Source organism: Ptiloglossa arizonensis, chromosome 2, assembly GCF_051014685.1.
Source record: "Ptiloglossa arizonensis isolate GNS036 chromosome 2, iyPtiAriz1_principal, whole genome shotgun sequence".
Lineage (NCBI taxonomy): Eukaryota > Metazoa > Arthropoda > Insecta > Hymenoptera > Colletidae > Ptiloglossa > Ptiloglossa arizonensis.
The window spans coordinates 16,065,743-16,080,598 of NC_135049.1; the positions used below are offsets into that span (position 1 = coordinate 16,065,743).

Here is a 14,856-nt window from a genome sequence, read left to right on the forward strand (position 1 = left end):
CGCTATTTGTTCTTCGCTTCCATGTGAACCGATTCTACTTTATTTCTTTGAAAATGGGAATTATTGTATTTCTTAGAGATTCAATTTCCAAATTTAATAATATGTAGTTTTGAATTATTTTTGACAATGAATCTTACCAAGGATCAAACTAAAAACGTATATTTAACGCGTTAGATATCAATTTGTGTATTAACATTTTTTAAAATAATGTCTACATAAATTTATGCGATATTCGAGTAGATTTTAATATCGGTTATATTTTTTTGCGAATGTACCATATAAGGTGTCTAAATAGAACACTGGTAAATAATGGATTAATTATGGTAATAACTATGTCGAATATCTAGGCTGCACAGTATGAACGGAATTAAATTTAGTCTCTTACCGATCGATCGAATTGATATTGTAATTAATTGAGGGTTGTTTAATAGTTTGCTGTTAAATATTTCTGCAAAACAACGAGTTCAACGCAACACTGTTCCATTGTACGAATAGAATAATTTCACGGTTCCGTAATGAGAAATCGTGCAAGTCGCGGCGAGTTAACGTGAAAAAGTTCTTGGCAGAGACGCACGGAGGCATATCGATCGTTCGTCGTCCACTGTGTCAATATCATAAATGATATATGCCTAATTTACGTACCAGCCGTGCGGGTTACCCGTGGTCAATTTATCAAACGAGACAATTAATCGTCGGTCTCCTGTCGCGTCGACGAAGTTATTGACTCGAACTACTTAAATCTGAATCTTTGAGCATCGAACGAACGCAGAGATTTTTTTTATCTAGACAACAATTTTACCACGACGAACAACTAATTATATTTTCAAAAGTTATTTTTCTCGATAATAGTAATTCAATAAATGTTTCGTGTGTATTATCTAGAACCGATTAAGAAAAACAATAAAATGTCAAATCCAATTAATTGAATATTTAACACGAGCGATAATGAAATTTTTATCAACATTCAATTTTAATAAATTAGGTATTATACTTTTCATCGGTTTCTCGTCCAAAATAAGTCACAATATGAATTACATTTTCGAATGGAATTATATAGTTGTTACAAGGGTAATGGGTAGTCTTACTTAAACATATTTTTAATCGATATCGTCTGTAATAGGTTTATGTGAGAAAAATGAAGATTTAAGAATTCTGAGGGTGTACAATTCATCCATCCTAAGCTGAAATAGCAGATAAGAGCTAGTACGTGAGCACAGCATCAACAGTTTTCGTTTCATAGTGACACTGACAATAATACGATTTAATGTATTATAATACGTATAGAAACATTTTCACGATGTCTATTGCAATGATATAATTTTTGGGAATTGTGTCGAGATTGAAATTTTGATTTCATCAAGACCGCATATTATATATATTATATAATACATATGAAGAGATATCTGTTTTCTGAATTAACACAAAGCTCATATTTATCTTGAAATAAACGATAAGCAATATGTAATTTTACCAGCAACAGTTGATGATTCCTTGCAAATATCTTTAAATCTTTCATGATCCACAATGGAAAATCGTTGTAATGGTTTCTATTCTAAGCAAAATAAGGCTTCTTGCTAAGTAAAAATTGCTAACAGATATTAGTAATAACCACACAAGTCTACGAATCTGCAAACGTATGTTGATTTTGAATAAAGTCTTCTTTAAAACTCATCTTCGCTTAAAAGCAATTTTATTTTTTCTTCCATTACCAGAAATAGATTCTTAAACGAGTTTCTGGTATCACTTGTCAAAGATAATGTTAAACGTAGTCGTTAAAAAAAATGAGTCAGGAACGACGGCCGTCGTTGACAATTAAAATTGACATTGAAATACAGAGCACAGAGTTACGCAAGAAGAAACACGAAAGACATATTTTTGTCACTGAGTAAAAACTTGGTTGCGTAGAATTTATTTTCCAAGCATTTTTAGATCAGTGTAAATGTGTATTGACCTTCAAATGAGACATTTAGGAACGTTGATATTTTGTACAGACATTTGTCGATATTCGAAACCGATTGAATGGAAATTTTACCTTGAACTCGAAGAAAGTTCTAAACTCACTTGTCGAAGGAAAAAGAAAGTTCAGGGGAATATCGAAGAAATAGATGGAAAGAAAGCTTCACGAAGTATCTGAGAGTATATTTCAAGTATTAAGTACCACTTGATCGATACTTTAAAATTCTTTACTTCCGGAAAATTGAGCGATCTCTCCAGTTTCGAGGAAAAAAGACTGATTTCGTTTTTTAATATTTTTTAAACGTTTCAAGTCTTAAGAACACAATTGTAAAGTATTACGATGAAATTCGAAGGAATGACCAAGTCGTATCTTTGAATTGGACTTTCTATATATTCTAATAAAACTTTAAAGCAGTTCTTTTTTTTAAACTTTGTTATTCGTTGATGTGTTATATTTCTGAAATGAACCAAAATATAAGCAACTATGTACAAATAATTTAATATTCGTGTTTGCGTTAGTTTTCAGTGCAACAAATTTTTAAGGCCTACAACTAGTACATTTCTCGGTGTACATAGAATTGGAAAACAAAAATGAACGAGTTAAAAAATTGGAAAAACTTGCATTGCGAAGTTTCCTAGAATTATTTGAAGTTTGCAAGCGAAGTAAATTCAAATAAGACAGATAAAATCGTGAAATGGAAAATTCAATGTAATAACGGAACAAGGAAAAATTAATTCTACAAAAAACTTCGAGTAACTTTGATTTCGACGATTTAGTTGAGGTTCTTGTAAGGTTTGCGGTTGAGTAAAAATTCGATACTAGGTATATTCCTCTTATTTATAGTGACGTATTTCCCTTATGGGACCTACCAAAGTTGAATCCTTAAAAACTGATCGATATTCGAAATTTTTTATTCGAATATTATTGGACATATCAATTTCGAACGTTGTACGTAGGTTTATTTATGTTTAGCCAAGTTATAAAACCCTTTCAATAACGAATTATTGATTTCGTTGAAATGATACATTATTGCGCACGGTGCGTATAAAAAAGACTTATGTTCACGGTTGGTACGATCTCTCTCGTTCCGGTTATTCTAACCAAAAATATAAAAATCATCCGAGCCGAACGATGCAAAGAAACTCGAAAATTGAAAAAGTTACACTACGCGAAAGAAAAATTCAATCGTTTTATCAAATTTCGTAGCTTTGGCGGGCGATAAAAAAAAAACTTTGACAGACATCGAGTTGATATTGGATCGCACACGATAGGGGGACATTTACTTTATATGTGTGTCAAATTTCAAATCAATCGGTCTATTGGTTTCCGAGATATCGTACCATCCAGCCTGGAAATGTCATTTCGTGAAAAACGGCTTAGTCTAGAATGTTAAAGTATGTAGAGAGTTCGATTTAAAATCGTATAACGTTCCGAATATTTTGGTTTATAGTGTAATCTTCTCGAATCGTTAAAAGAGTACAAAAAATAAATCAATTGCGATCTATCCCCCAAGTAGACGTAAATTTATTCGCGTTATTTACTTTTCATTTAACTTACAAAGTAACGAAACCGTTTAATCGCAGATTGATCTCCCTTCCTCCTTACAATATGCATCCAAGGAAAAGTAAAATTGCATCTGGTGCGCGATGCAAACTTTCACGCGAGTGCATCGTCGAGATTTCTGGCTGATTGAACATCTAATTTCGTGGGCCGTGATTACGTATCGAAATCAGCTCGCAGCGTATCGAATGGCGGCAGCCTCTCTGCACAATTTAATTATTGTTTAGCAACTTGAATCGACCTCCTTTGTCATCGAGATGCCCGAGGACCGTCTCCGTTCGATCCTCCCTTTTGATCGACGATCTAATTTCCTACGGCAGTTCGATACTGTTTAATAATTGCATCCGCGGGAGCCAGGGACTCCTTGGTGCAGATTTAACTTCGTTCGGTTGGCACCTTGAGTCTACGGTCGTTTCGCGATTTCTTTAACAAACTGTCGTTCCGAATAAATGTTATTGAAATTACACCGATCTGGTTATCCGATTAAATTCACCACGAATCGAAGAAATCGACCAAGACTTCGCTTCGAGTCGTATTACCGTGCTTATGGTATCTACGGATGGTTATTTTAAACGAAAGTACGATGTTGATTTCAAATCCTTTACTTTTTGCGTTGTAACGTATTCTTTTTTTTTTACAGCCTTTATCGCGAATCTAATAATTTATGGATAAAGAGTATTATTTTACTGTCATTGTAAGCGTGGTTCGCCGCGAAACCGAAAGCTTTTTGGAACTCGATAAATTGTATCGGAGAACAATGTTACATTGTTACCAAAACTTTTGTCTCCCTTTTCTTTTATACAGGCTAGGTTTTCGTAATCGGTTTACCGAAATTTAATATTCCGTTTGAAATCCCAAATTTTAACGCACAAAAGGAGATTATGAATAAAATTTACATATTTTCGAACGGAATTGACCGCGCTATGATTGACACACCAATCGGCGACGGTTTATTCTTCTTTCTTCTGTGCGGTGAGTTTTGCTTCTCGATGTACAAAAAAGAACAAAGAAAACAAAAAAAACTGTTACAAATATTTAACAATTTCCTTAATACAATCTACTCTTTACTCTTCCTTTGACAAACGAAACGAGAGACAGGGAAACTAGTCACTTGTTTCTTTTCGTTGGTATATTTTATCGTAACGTCAACTACCAATTGTTACTAGCGATTATTGATATTCGAGAAGAAAAATAACATCGGCGATTTATTCGGTTTAAAATAACGAACCGAATAAATTTCAAACTCGGGAACTAAATAAATTTCAAACCCGGCGGACTAAATATATTTCAAAATTCGCGAACGAAATAAATTTCAAACTCACGGGCTAAATAAATTATCCAGGGTGCCCTGAACATTTTTGCTTCGCGATATCGATAAGAAGGGGAAAGTTGGCCGCCGTTTCTCTCGTGTTCGTTCGATAATTTACTACTACAATAAGCGTATCGCGTTTGTGGGCATTCCTGGACAAGATAATTAAAAACGACACTTTTCGGTGCGACGTTCGAACGTTAATAGGACAAAAGCGGACAAGTGTACACGCGTGTCGTGAATATAAATAATCGACTGAGAGTCGACACGACGATCGAGCCGGAAATTGCGCGTGCAACGTCATGCCAGGACTAATTTTAAAACGTTACGGCTCTGAGACCGCGAGCCATCCGTTTCGGTCGTTCTCTCTTTCGAATCGGACGATCGCGGCATTATTAGTCAATGAACCGCGTCGTAGCAATTACTAAGCACAAAGCCACGATCACAATAACACCGGTTAATTGACTGGCTTCATGGGCCGGAGAGAAATTAATTCCAACAGAGAGAAAATTATTACGGTGGTGTTTCCACATTAATTTTATGCCTTCGCGTCTAATTCGCTATGCCCGGTTTATTTGTTGCACCGGCGCCCGTTACTGCGACGATCACGCTCACGCATTCGGAATCATAATTCTGTTCTATGAAACGCATCGTGAATCGGAAAGCTGGACACTAATATTACCAGTCGATTAAATAAGAAATAAAGTTGGTGCGTGCTCGTGTTTGAGAAACACCAGTGTACGTCGAGCGTAACGTAACCTTTCTCGACTAGCATTTTAGAATCTTTTCGCGATACAAAAATCTACAAACATAAAGAGGAATACACTTGGAGGTAATTGATCACACGACAAGAAGGATGGACTCGAACATTTTCGTGATTCGAAGAATTGGACAATTCTTACATTTTTCAATTTCATAACGTTGAGATCGAGTACGTACAATAATAGTTTGCGTATTACAATTTGACGAGATGAGTGCGTATGGGGGTCTTCGCGAACGAATCGTGTGTTATGGATATAATTAGGTGAATAAAACGTAATTGAATCATAGCCTAAGCGATTAGAGCACTTGATTTCGTTCTCAACATTGTGTTCAACTCGGACGGATCTTCGTTCAAGGTCGAATAAAATTAAAAATTCACGACATAGTTTATCAATGTAATAGAGTATAGTCTTAATCTTCTACAGTTTGGTGATTAATCATTCCACACCAGAATTTCGTAAAATTGACAAGGAACGTAACCAAGCTAACACATTCACCTCTTTTCTATTTCTTCCACCTATTTCTGTATAATTAATAGTTGAGCCGAAGGTAGCACTTAGTTTTAAACAACTCGATACCGAAACGAAAACGTCGGTCTTATTTCGTCGGCTTCCACTTTTTCCAGACCCGTGAATGTGCACACCTTTTAATTTTGCAACGAACAAATTAATTTCGTCGAATTTCGATAATCTTGTAGCATGTCAAATGGTTCGAAAACCTCTCGAAAAAGTCGATTTACTGTGAGCCACGTAAAATTTAATAAAGGTCCACGTACGGTCTTCGGCATACCATCCATTACTTTATCCAAGGAAAAATTCCGGGCACGATTTGCGTACACTGTCGCTCGAAAATTTATATTACAGCATGTTCGATCGCTGTAATACCCGAGTGGAGGGAGTTCAACATCGAACGCCCAAGAATGTCGATTGTTATGCATTGCGCCGCGATAGAATGTCTGACCAGTGACGCCCGATTCTACTGAATACTGCGGACCGACTCATCGCGCTTTAAAAATGTTAAATAACGCGAACGCGAGATTCCAACTCATCGAGAAAGAACTACTGCGCTGTAATAACGCTAGAATTTCATATGAAAAATACCGTGCCATGAATTTTCATCGTGTAATATTAATAATTTTGCGTGCATTTACCGAGTATCCTGTTTCCCGACAATTTGCAACGTTTGAAATTCAAATTGTTCAAGGCTCGTCGTAATAACAGAGGATTATAACCGAAATAAGAAAGATACTCACCAACATGAACAATAGGTTTGGTTGCAATTTCGTGCAACAATTGGTCCACGTATTTCGAGTCTACTGGGTATAGTTCCGTTCTAGAGATCTGCAAATGGAACTTCTCTAGGGTTGAACTGTTCTTTCTGAAATCAAAGGAAAAGGAAGAAAGAAATTAACACTTTTTTGAATACTTCGAGTACGATACTTGTGTCGTTTTTTGTCTCGATTGAAACTGGTATCGTTATTGCGCAATTTAGAGAATCCTTTCGGAACATTCCCGGAGCGAAACGTTCAAAGATCAATTGTACAAAATACAACGAAACGTGGCATGTTAAAAAATGACACCATAAATCGTGTGATTTGACTACAGCTGGTCCGAAGAAAATACGAAAGTAAAAATAACCCAGAAATATTCTAGTGTCGAAATTTGCACAAACCGACGTAACGATTTATTTACCGAAAAAGCTAGATTTCATTGGCCACACATTGTGTCGGATATCCGGCAGGATACCGAAATTGAAAGAGCGAGACGAGGCAGTCGGACATGAGATGAATTTCAATTACAATCCGCCAGTTTGTAACTTCTTCTACACCCGCCGTATATTATGTTTATCACCTGTCGTAATTCGTACCGGATTTTCGTTCGTTGCAAATTGTATTTACGACTTGATTCGCGTTTCTGTTGTACATTTATACGCTATAGATCAAGCAACGCTTCATACTGTACTCCAATGCAAACGAGTATTAATTTGTGAGCTGGTAAAAGTTCCTCCAAAGATGAAAGTTCCTACCACGTTTAGGAGAATAATTTACAATGGTAATTTATGTACTCTTTCACTGCTAGTTTCGCTAAAATTATACCGAAATTATATAATACAATATAAACACGATAAGAAGCAAAATTTTTAAAAATGAACGTCTCGGTAGTTTCAATAAATCTAACTTGTACCGCTCTTAATTATTTTTCTCATTATTTTTTTCATTCTTATCGGTCTTAGCTTTTCTCCTTTCTTTACAAATTTTTCCTTTACGCTATTCGCAGGAATAAAAAAGAAACACGAGCGCGGATTAATAGAGGATATTAGAATGTATTTTCGAAAATTAAGGTAAATTTAGAACAATCTGTAAAATGTTTACATTCTACTAAATAAATTGATTATAAATTTAGTTCGTTTCTCGAAGGAGGCTAGAAAATAGCCGAAACTTTGGTACGAATAAGTATAATATTTATTTCCTAAAAACTGAACTCTATACGTCAACAAATGTACACCTTCGCTCTTCGATAATAATGATTTAACTCAACGTGAACGAAGCAGAGATCGAAGGAAATTTTTGCCATATTCGTATTTCTAACTGAAAGACTTGTCACGAAATTGTGTCGCAATGGAACGAGCTTTCCAAGGAAATTTTATACTTATTTAAAATATCAAGTATAATATTTATTTCCTAAAAACTGAACTCTGTACGTCAACAACCTTCGGTCTTCGATAATAATGATTTAACTCAACGTGAACGAAGCAGAGATCGAAGGAAATTTTTGCCATATTCGTATTTCTAACTGAAAGACTTGTCACGAAATTGTGTCGCAATGGAACGAGCTTTCCAAGGAAATTTTATACTTATTTAAAATATCAAGTATAATATTTATTTCCTAAAAATTGAACTCTGTACGTCAACAAATGTACACCTTCGGTCTTCGATAATAATGATTTATCTCAACGTGAACGAAGCAAAGAGATCGAAGGAAATTTTTGCCATATTCGTATTTCTAACTGAAAGACTTGTCACGAAATTGTGTCGCAATGGAACGAGCTTATCACGGCAATTTTCGTGGTAAATTAATCGCGCCGCGACAGGTATTCATTTCAACGTTCTATCGCGCGATGGACGGCGAACTGTCGCGAATAGCCTGGCGAAATTCATGCGAACAGTCGAAGGTCACGCAGAGATTATGTCGCAACGGAGTCGGCATTCCGATGAAACGAAAATTAGGAAATTTCCCGGAAGTTTCGGTTACTCTCCACTGACCTGGAAAAACTTGCCAACAATTGCCTGTATTTTTAGCGAGGTGAATAATTATTAATAACTCGCACCGTTAGAATTATATTCTCCTATCTGTATGCATTTATGGCGTACGTTTACGGAGGAAAATGCACGCAACATGTGCGCAAAGTATATTTCATAAATGAATATAGCAATATTAATATTTCATTTCGCGTAAGTGCGTATATTCTATATATACATATATTTAACGGATTGTATTTTTATATTTACGTAGGCGATACAGGTCAATAAAATCTGCAGTTTATTTATAATTTATATGTTATTTTATTCACACGTGATTCGAGCATAGTTTTGGTCCAGATAGGCCCGGTGATTACTCGTGGCCCGAATGCATAATACCCTCTAAAAGTATTTCGAAGGCAGTAATTGCTCGGCAATTAACGAAGCTGCTCCCCGGTGCTAATTTAGTAAATATTGATTTACCAAACACACTAATTTAACACTCTATTTAATTTATAATAATAAACGATTGCGCGCAGCTGTTGGAATTGGTTCGTTCTACTTCAAACAATAAACGCTTGAACGCGTAGTTTCCAAGCACAATATTATTACTAATTGTTGCAATCCGGGCGAAAAACCAATGGACCATTTATGTATTAATAGTGTAATGTTCTCGACGATCATTTTTAATGTGACACGGTTTTCAACAGAAACTCCAAAGCTGACAGTTGAAAAATTACACAATGAGACGCGAATTGAACAATTCCAGAAGTCGAAATGAATTTTTTACCTACAGTTTTTAAGTCTACATCAATGCCATATAAAACACGATAACATTTTCTGTGGACCAAGTAAGAATAAAAGTAAAATAAATATCCCAATTCAATATAATATAAAATTTAAAAAAAAAGAATATTCAAGATATATTCAAAGGCAATTAAAGTAATTTGCCTGATGTCAGCTTCTTAAAATAAAAGTATTGTATACAAACTTTGGATCTCAAATGCAAACTGCTTAACCGTTGACCTAAATGACGTTGTGCCGAGTTATTGTATAATAGTATTCAGATTTGCATCTTTCAACTGGATCTTGGTACTGTACTTCATTCATATTTACAATTCAAAATACTTGTTCGCAAATGTAAGTAATGTTGGCTCTACATAATCAGAAATCTTCAGACAAGAGTGTCATATTTTTATGGAATGTTACTACATCAGTTGGTTAAAGTTCCAAACGAAGCAAATTAGGTTGCAATTACAACAATAAGTGCAACCTTATTCTTCTTTCTAGATCTTTCGATCCATTTTTAACCTGCATTTTACGAGCAATGTACAGCAACATCTAGTATATAATAATTATGGGTCAAAAAGTAAACCTAACGAAGAGACAAAATATGTCTACGAATCGGATTTAGTTTTTAACTAATTTCGATCGTTATTCAAATGATAAAATTGAGACAGCCAGTTCATTTGAAAACATGATAAGTCAATTTTTATCTTCGTCCGAGACCAATTATAATAAATCGTTCGCTCCATATAATCATAAATTAGAGAAAAAGAAATAATTTCGTTACTTGAATCCGATGTAAAATTGTCACTTGAAAGCGGGCAAGTTACTGTAATCCGATAAGGGTCTTGTTTGTTCTTATTTTCATCGAGAAAATCTTAGCAGTACATTGGTATTCTACAATAAAAATACAGTGCAAAATATAAAAATTTAAAGCTTCGTTCGTCAATTGACTTTCATTTACACAGATGGAAATAGATGAACAGTGGTTACAAAAAATTGCTTTTGTAAGCGGAAATTACAATTGAAAAATTACATTTGAAATAGTTTCCCGATCCTTGTTATCAAGCACAGACCATGATATTAAACGAAATATAAAAATTAAACTTTATTTCTCTGCGGCTGCTTTCTATGCGCCCTAGTGACACAGATGTGACAAACGTATTGTAAATAAATGAGTTGTGCGTTCCCTCGTTGGGAAAGTCATGCGGAATATGTTACAGAACGTGCTCGCAATAATCACGGGAAGAGAAACGAGCGGATGGTGAAGGTGACAATTATTCTGCTGATTAATTTTAATAGATCGTTCCGTGAGCTTCGCGGTCGACCGTGATGACTGATAAAGTTTTCAACAAAAACAACTTTTTACGACTAGTAGCGTTCCTAAAACTCGTATCGCGAACCATTCCTGGGGAATTTACGAGACCGAGCATCCGAATTGTGTTCCGTTATTATTAAGTCATCCCATAAATTCGTCCCGTTTATTTTTCTACCGTATAAAGTAATATTTTAATCTTATCTAGGAAGTGAACATACGTCCCTCTTTGGAATTATTCCCATTCTCTTCAAATATCTATATACACACAATTTTGACACGATTAACATATGTACCGACTCCTCGTTTCCAGATTAAAATTTCACTTTCGAAATCGATCGAACCACTTTCTGAACGTACGAACCGATAAACCTTTTCCACGAACGGCACAAATGTTATTTACTGCACTTGCACTTGTTGCACTTGGTATTACTTTTCCGGAAATCGCACAACATCAAACGACGAAAATGGACACGCATTTCACTTATTACTTTATCGGGTGTGCTGCATGAAACATGGCAGGAAGAACGAGATAGAACACTAGAAACGCTCTAACTAGTAGGTAAATCTGGACGAAACAATATTTTTCATTGTGTATGGAATTCTCTGAAAATATTCGTCGCTCGAATTGACGAGAAAATAGTATTAAATACCGGGAATTTCATTGTAACTAAAATGGATCATTGCGCCTAATATTGGAGAGAAATCTGTCACAATTCGTGTAACCGTTTCAGTGAACAAATTGAGAAACGTTGACCGAGGATCTGATAAATTTTTCACGCGAACAGATCTTCAAACATCGATTCATAAAGGAGCAGAAAAATATGCAAACGAAGTGTCTTCGAATAACTTGAATATTTCATCGCTTTGTAGAACTAAAACGGTAGAGATGCTCGATAACAAAATTAACGCTGAGGGTTAAAATATGTGGGACCCTTACGTTAGAAAATTGTTAATCGTTTGACAATTGCTTTCTTTTCTATAAATGTTGAGCAGGAGAGCTAATAGAAATTTTCATCAACTCCTGAAACTTTTGTCATCTGTTTGAGACGTAAATTATATCCACTTGGAAATTGATTCCAATATTCGGTGTAACTTCGTTCGACTTTCGACGAAGGAACTTTCATGACTTGATTTTTCACGAAGAAAAATATCGGCTGACATTCTAAGTTACTATTACATTATACTCGTGGCATATCGTGTTCTCTGACTTCGTTATGTTACTATACAATATTCACAGCGAAACACCGGACTCAATTTCAAAATTGAAACGGTTCGAATACAGAAGTTTCTAATAGCGGTACGTATAATTTTCACGAAAACGTGAGAATTAATTAGTTTGCACCTACAAGGAGAGTATAAAGACTGCATAGGATACTGCAATCCAAACAAACATATTATATGCACGAAACGCGCGACAGAAAGTTTCAATTGTTTCAAAAATTACTATACCATGACTAATTTTATAAATGATAAATAATTGTAGAACAAATAAATCCTAAACGTACTAGAAGTAGTGTAAATAAATTAAATAAGACGTAAGCTGATCCACTGTTTTCTAGTTATATAGGTTTTTATACTATACACGAGAATATATATTCCAGCCATCCTCGCGTTGAATTTTTGCACAAATATATTGTAATTTGTTCGATTTGTACTCTGATTTTTGTTTACAAAATTCTGAAAGTGATTCCAAACCAGCAGATCGAAACACAAATATAATATACGTTTGTTTAAGACTGGACTTGTCTGTTTTTATTTAGTTCTGGAATATATTTCTGTAAATTACTGCTTGATTTATTTAAACATATCTCTGTAAATTGAGGTTTCGTTGGTGAAATATAAAAATACTCGTACACCGTAGGCCATAACTTTGACCAGTTCAACATAAATGGTCTCGCGGGTCACTTTCCATAACCAAAAACTTTCGAGGGTATCATATACGCTTGCAAAAAAAAAAGGGTCACGGTAATGAATCAATTCGTAGGGATTTCTTACCATCGTTCTCCTTCGTGCGAAGAACAGGTATACTCGAAATATAAATTTTAAGAACTGAACATTTCTGAGAGCTTCGCCACGTTAAACGGAGTAATTTGAAAAAATTTGATCCGATCTGAAATTACGAAATGTCAAACTTACGAATTTCTTTATCAAAAATAAAAGCTTAGAAGAAATTCTTATTTAAAATCTCTTCATTTTACACACGTATATGGTCCTAACACAACGGAATTCGATTGGAAGATGTGCCAAAAATCAAATATCAGCATAATTCTGAAATTTCAAAGTAAAATCTTTAGAGCAACAACAATTGTTCCTTGCTTCGTCAGTAATTACTCTGAAATGAAAAAAAAACTCGTAAATACGAGTATGTGACATTGAAATATCAAAATACAAAATACAAGGTAAAATAACGAAAATGCTAATAGAACAAGATATTATGCTTTACGGTGATTACCAATTTTTCCCTCTTCGATGACTAATAATAAACTAGTTTCTTTACGACTCGTTACGTATCAGTAGATACGGACATTGTTCTTATCTATTCTACTACATACCTCACCGTATTATTTAAAACTTTACGTACCCATTTTCCATAGTTTTAATTTATCGCTACGTTTCGTCTCTTTTGTAATTCAGATTGCCTGTAATTTTTCTCGATGACCGTATCGATAAGCGCGAACTCATTGTCGAGAATGTTCAACGGAAACGATGAACGATGAATGACTTCTTAAACGAATCCGATCCAAACTTATTGGTCGATAAACAACTACCGTTACCGGTTAATGAACCGGTTCGATACTTTCCGAACATACGTTCACAAATATTCAATATTTTCTGAACGTACACTGATACGAGCCACGGTTTCGTAATAACTGGTCGAAAGAAGTATCGTCAGTGAGTTGATCCCCTTTTGTTCGTCGAATCTCGAGATAATTCAGCAGGGTTTAACGGGACGTCGTCTAGTGGTTAGTATGCAAGCCGCAGGGGGTAGCTCGAACATCGTCTGGCTTGCTTTTCCACGACAAAAAGGAAGAGAGCGAAGGTGAAGATTTTCTGTTGAAACTGTGGATCGCCGGACTACCAGCCATGAAACAAGCCCGCTCTCTCTCTCTGTCCCTCTTCAGCTTCCCCTTTCGATTCTACTTCGCGGCCACGTGGTGGGCGTATGCAAATTCTAGGGATGGGACTCGAGGGGTGGGAAAGTGCTTTCAGAGCGTCGCGTGTAAACTTCTCCCGGATTTTTGTGAAGTCAGGCTTGGAAAACTGTTCGACACGGGCGGGCGATTCTTTTGCTTTCTTGTCCGCAAAAATCGACAATTGAAAGTGAACGAGTGTACGTACACACGTTGCGCTCGGAGACGTAAAAACTCTGTTGTTATATCGTTGAATCGCAATCGGCGCGCAAATGTATTACAAACCGATTTAGCCACGTATGTGTAATCGTAATTGATAAACGACGAGTTAAATCGCATCCTCTTACGTGATTTATGTTTGTACCCCTGTTTTAAATTTTTTGGTAAAAAGATATATTTATATGTTACATTTTATACGATTTATTTTGTAGCGTATCCGACGAGGTGTCAAAACGTCGCAATGTTCTTGAATAATAAATTGTTATTCGGAGAACGATAAATAAATCTCCCTTATTTCGCAAATTATCATCGACGTATGCAGAACGAACGATGCACACTATGAATATTTGTAAAATGTATCGAGTGTGTAAACTAATACGTTAATTTTTTTTATTAAATTCATCGTTCGTTACCGATACACATCGAAGCAATTCGTTGAACCTTTGGATTCAATTATACGATTAAATTTGTGGTCCGAAGTTACTGTTAGAAGTTTCAGTTTGCTCTTCTGCAAACATGTTCGAAATTCCTCAAGTATCAGGCAATCGATCAAACTTTAACGGACAGCTACCGGAA

General features: G+C 35.4%; 1 protein-coding gene across 1 annotated transcript in view; it reads right to left on the reverse strand.

The window, feature by feature from the left end:
• LOC143143788 (extracellular serine/threonine protein CG31145) overlaps positions 1-14,856 on the reverse strand; it is a 125,157-nt gene that overhangs the window by 31,985 nt on the left and 78,316 nt on the right. Inside the window, exon 2 of the mRNA XM_076305478.1 lies at positions 6,841-6,965. Within this exon, the coding sequence (XP_076161593.1) occupies positions 6,841-6,965 (125 nt within the window). The remainder of the gene's footprint in view (positions 1-6,840; positions 6,966-14,856) is intronic.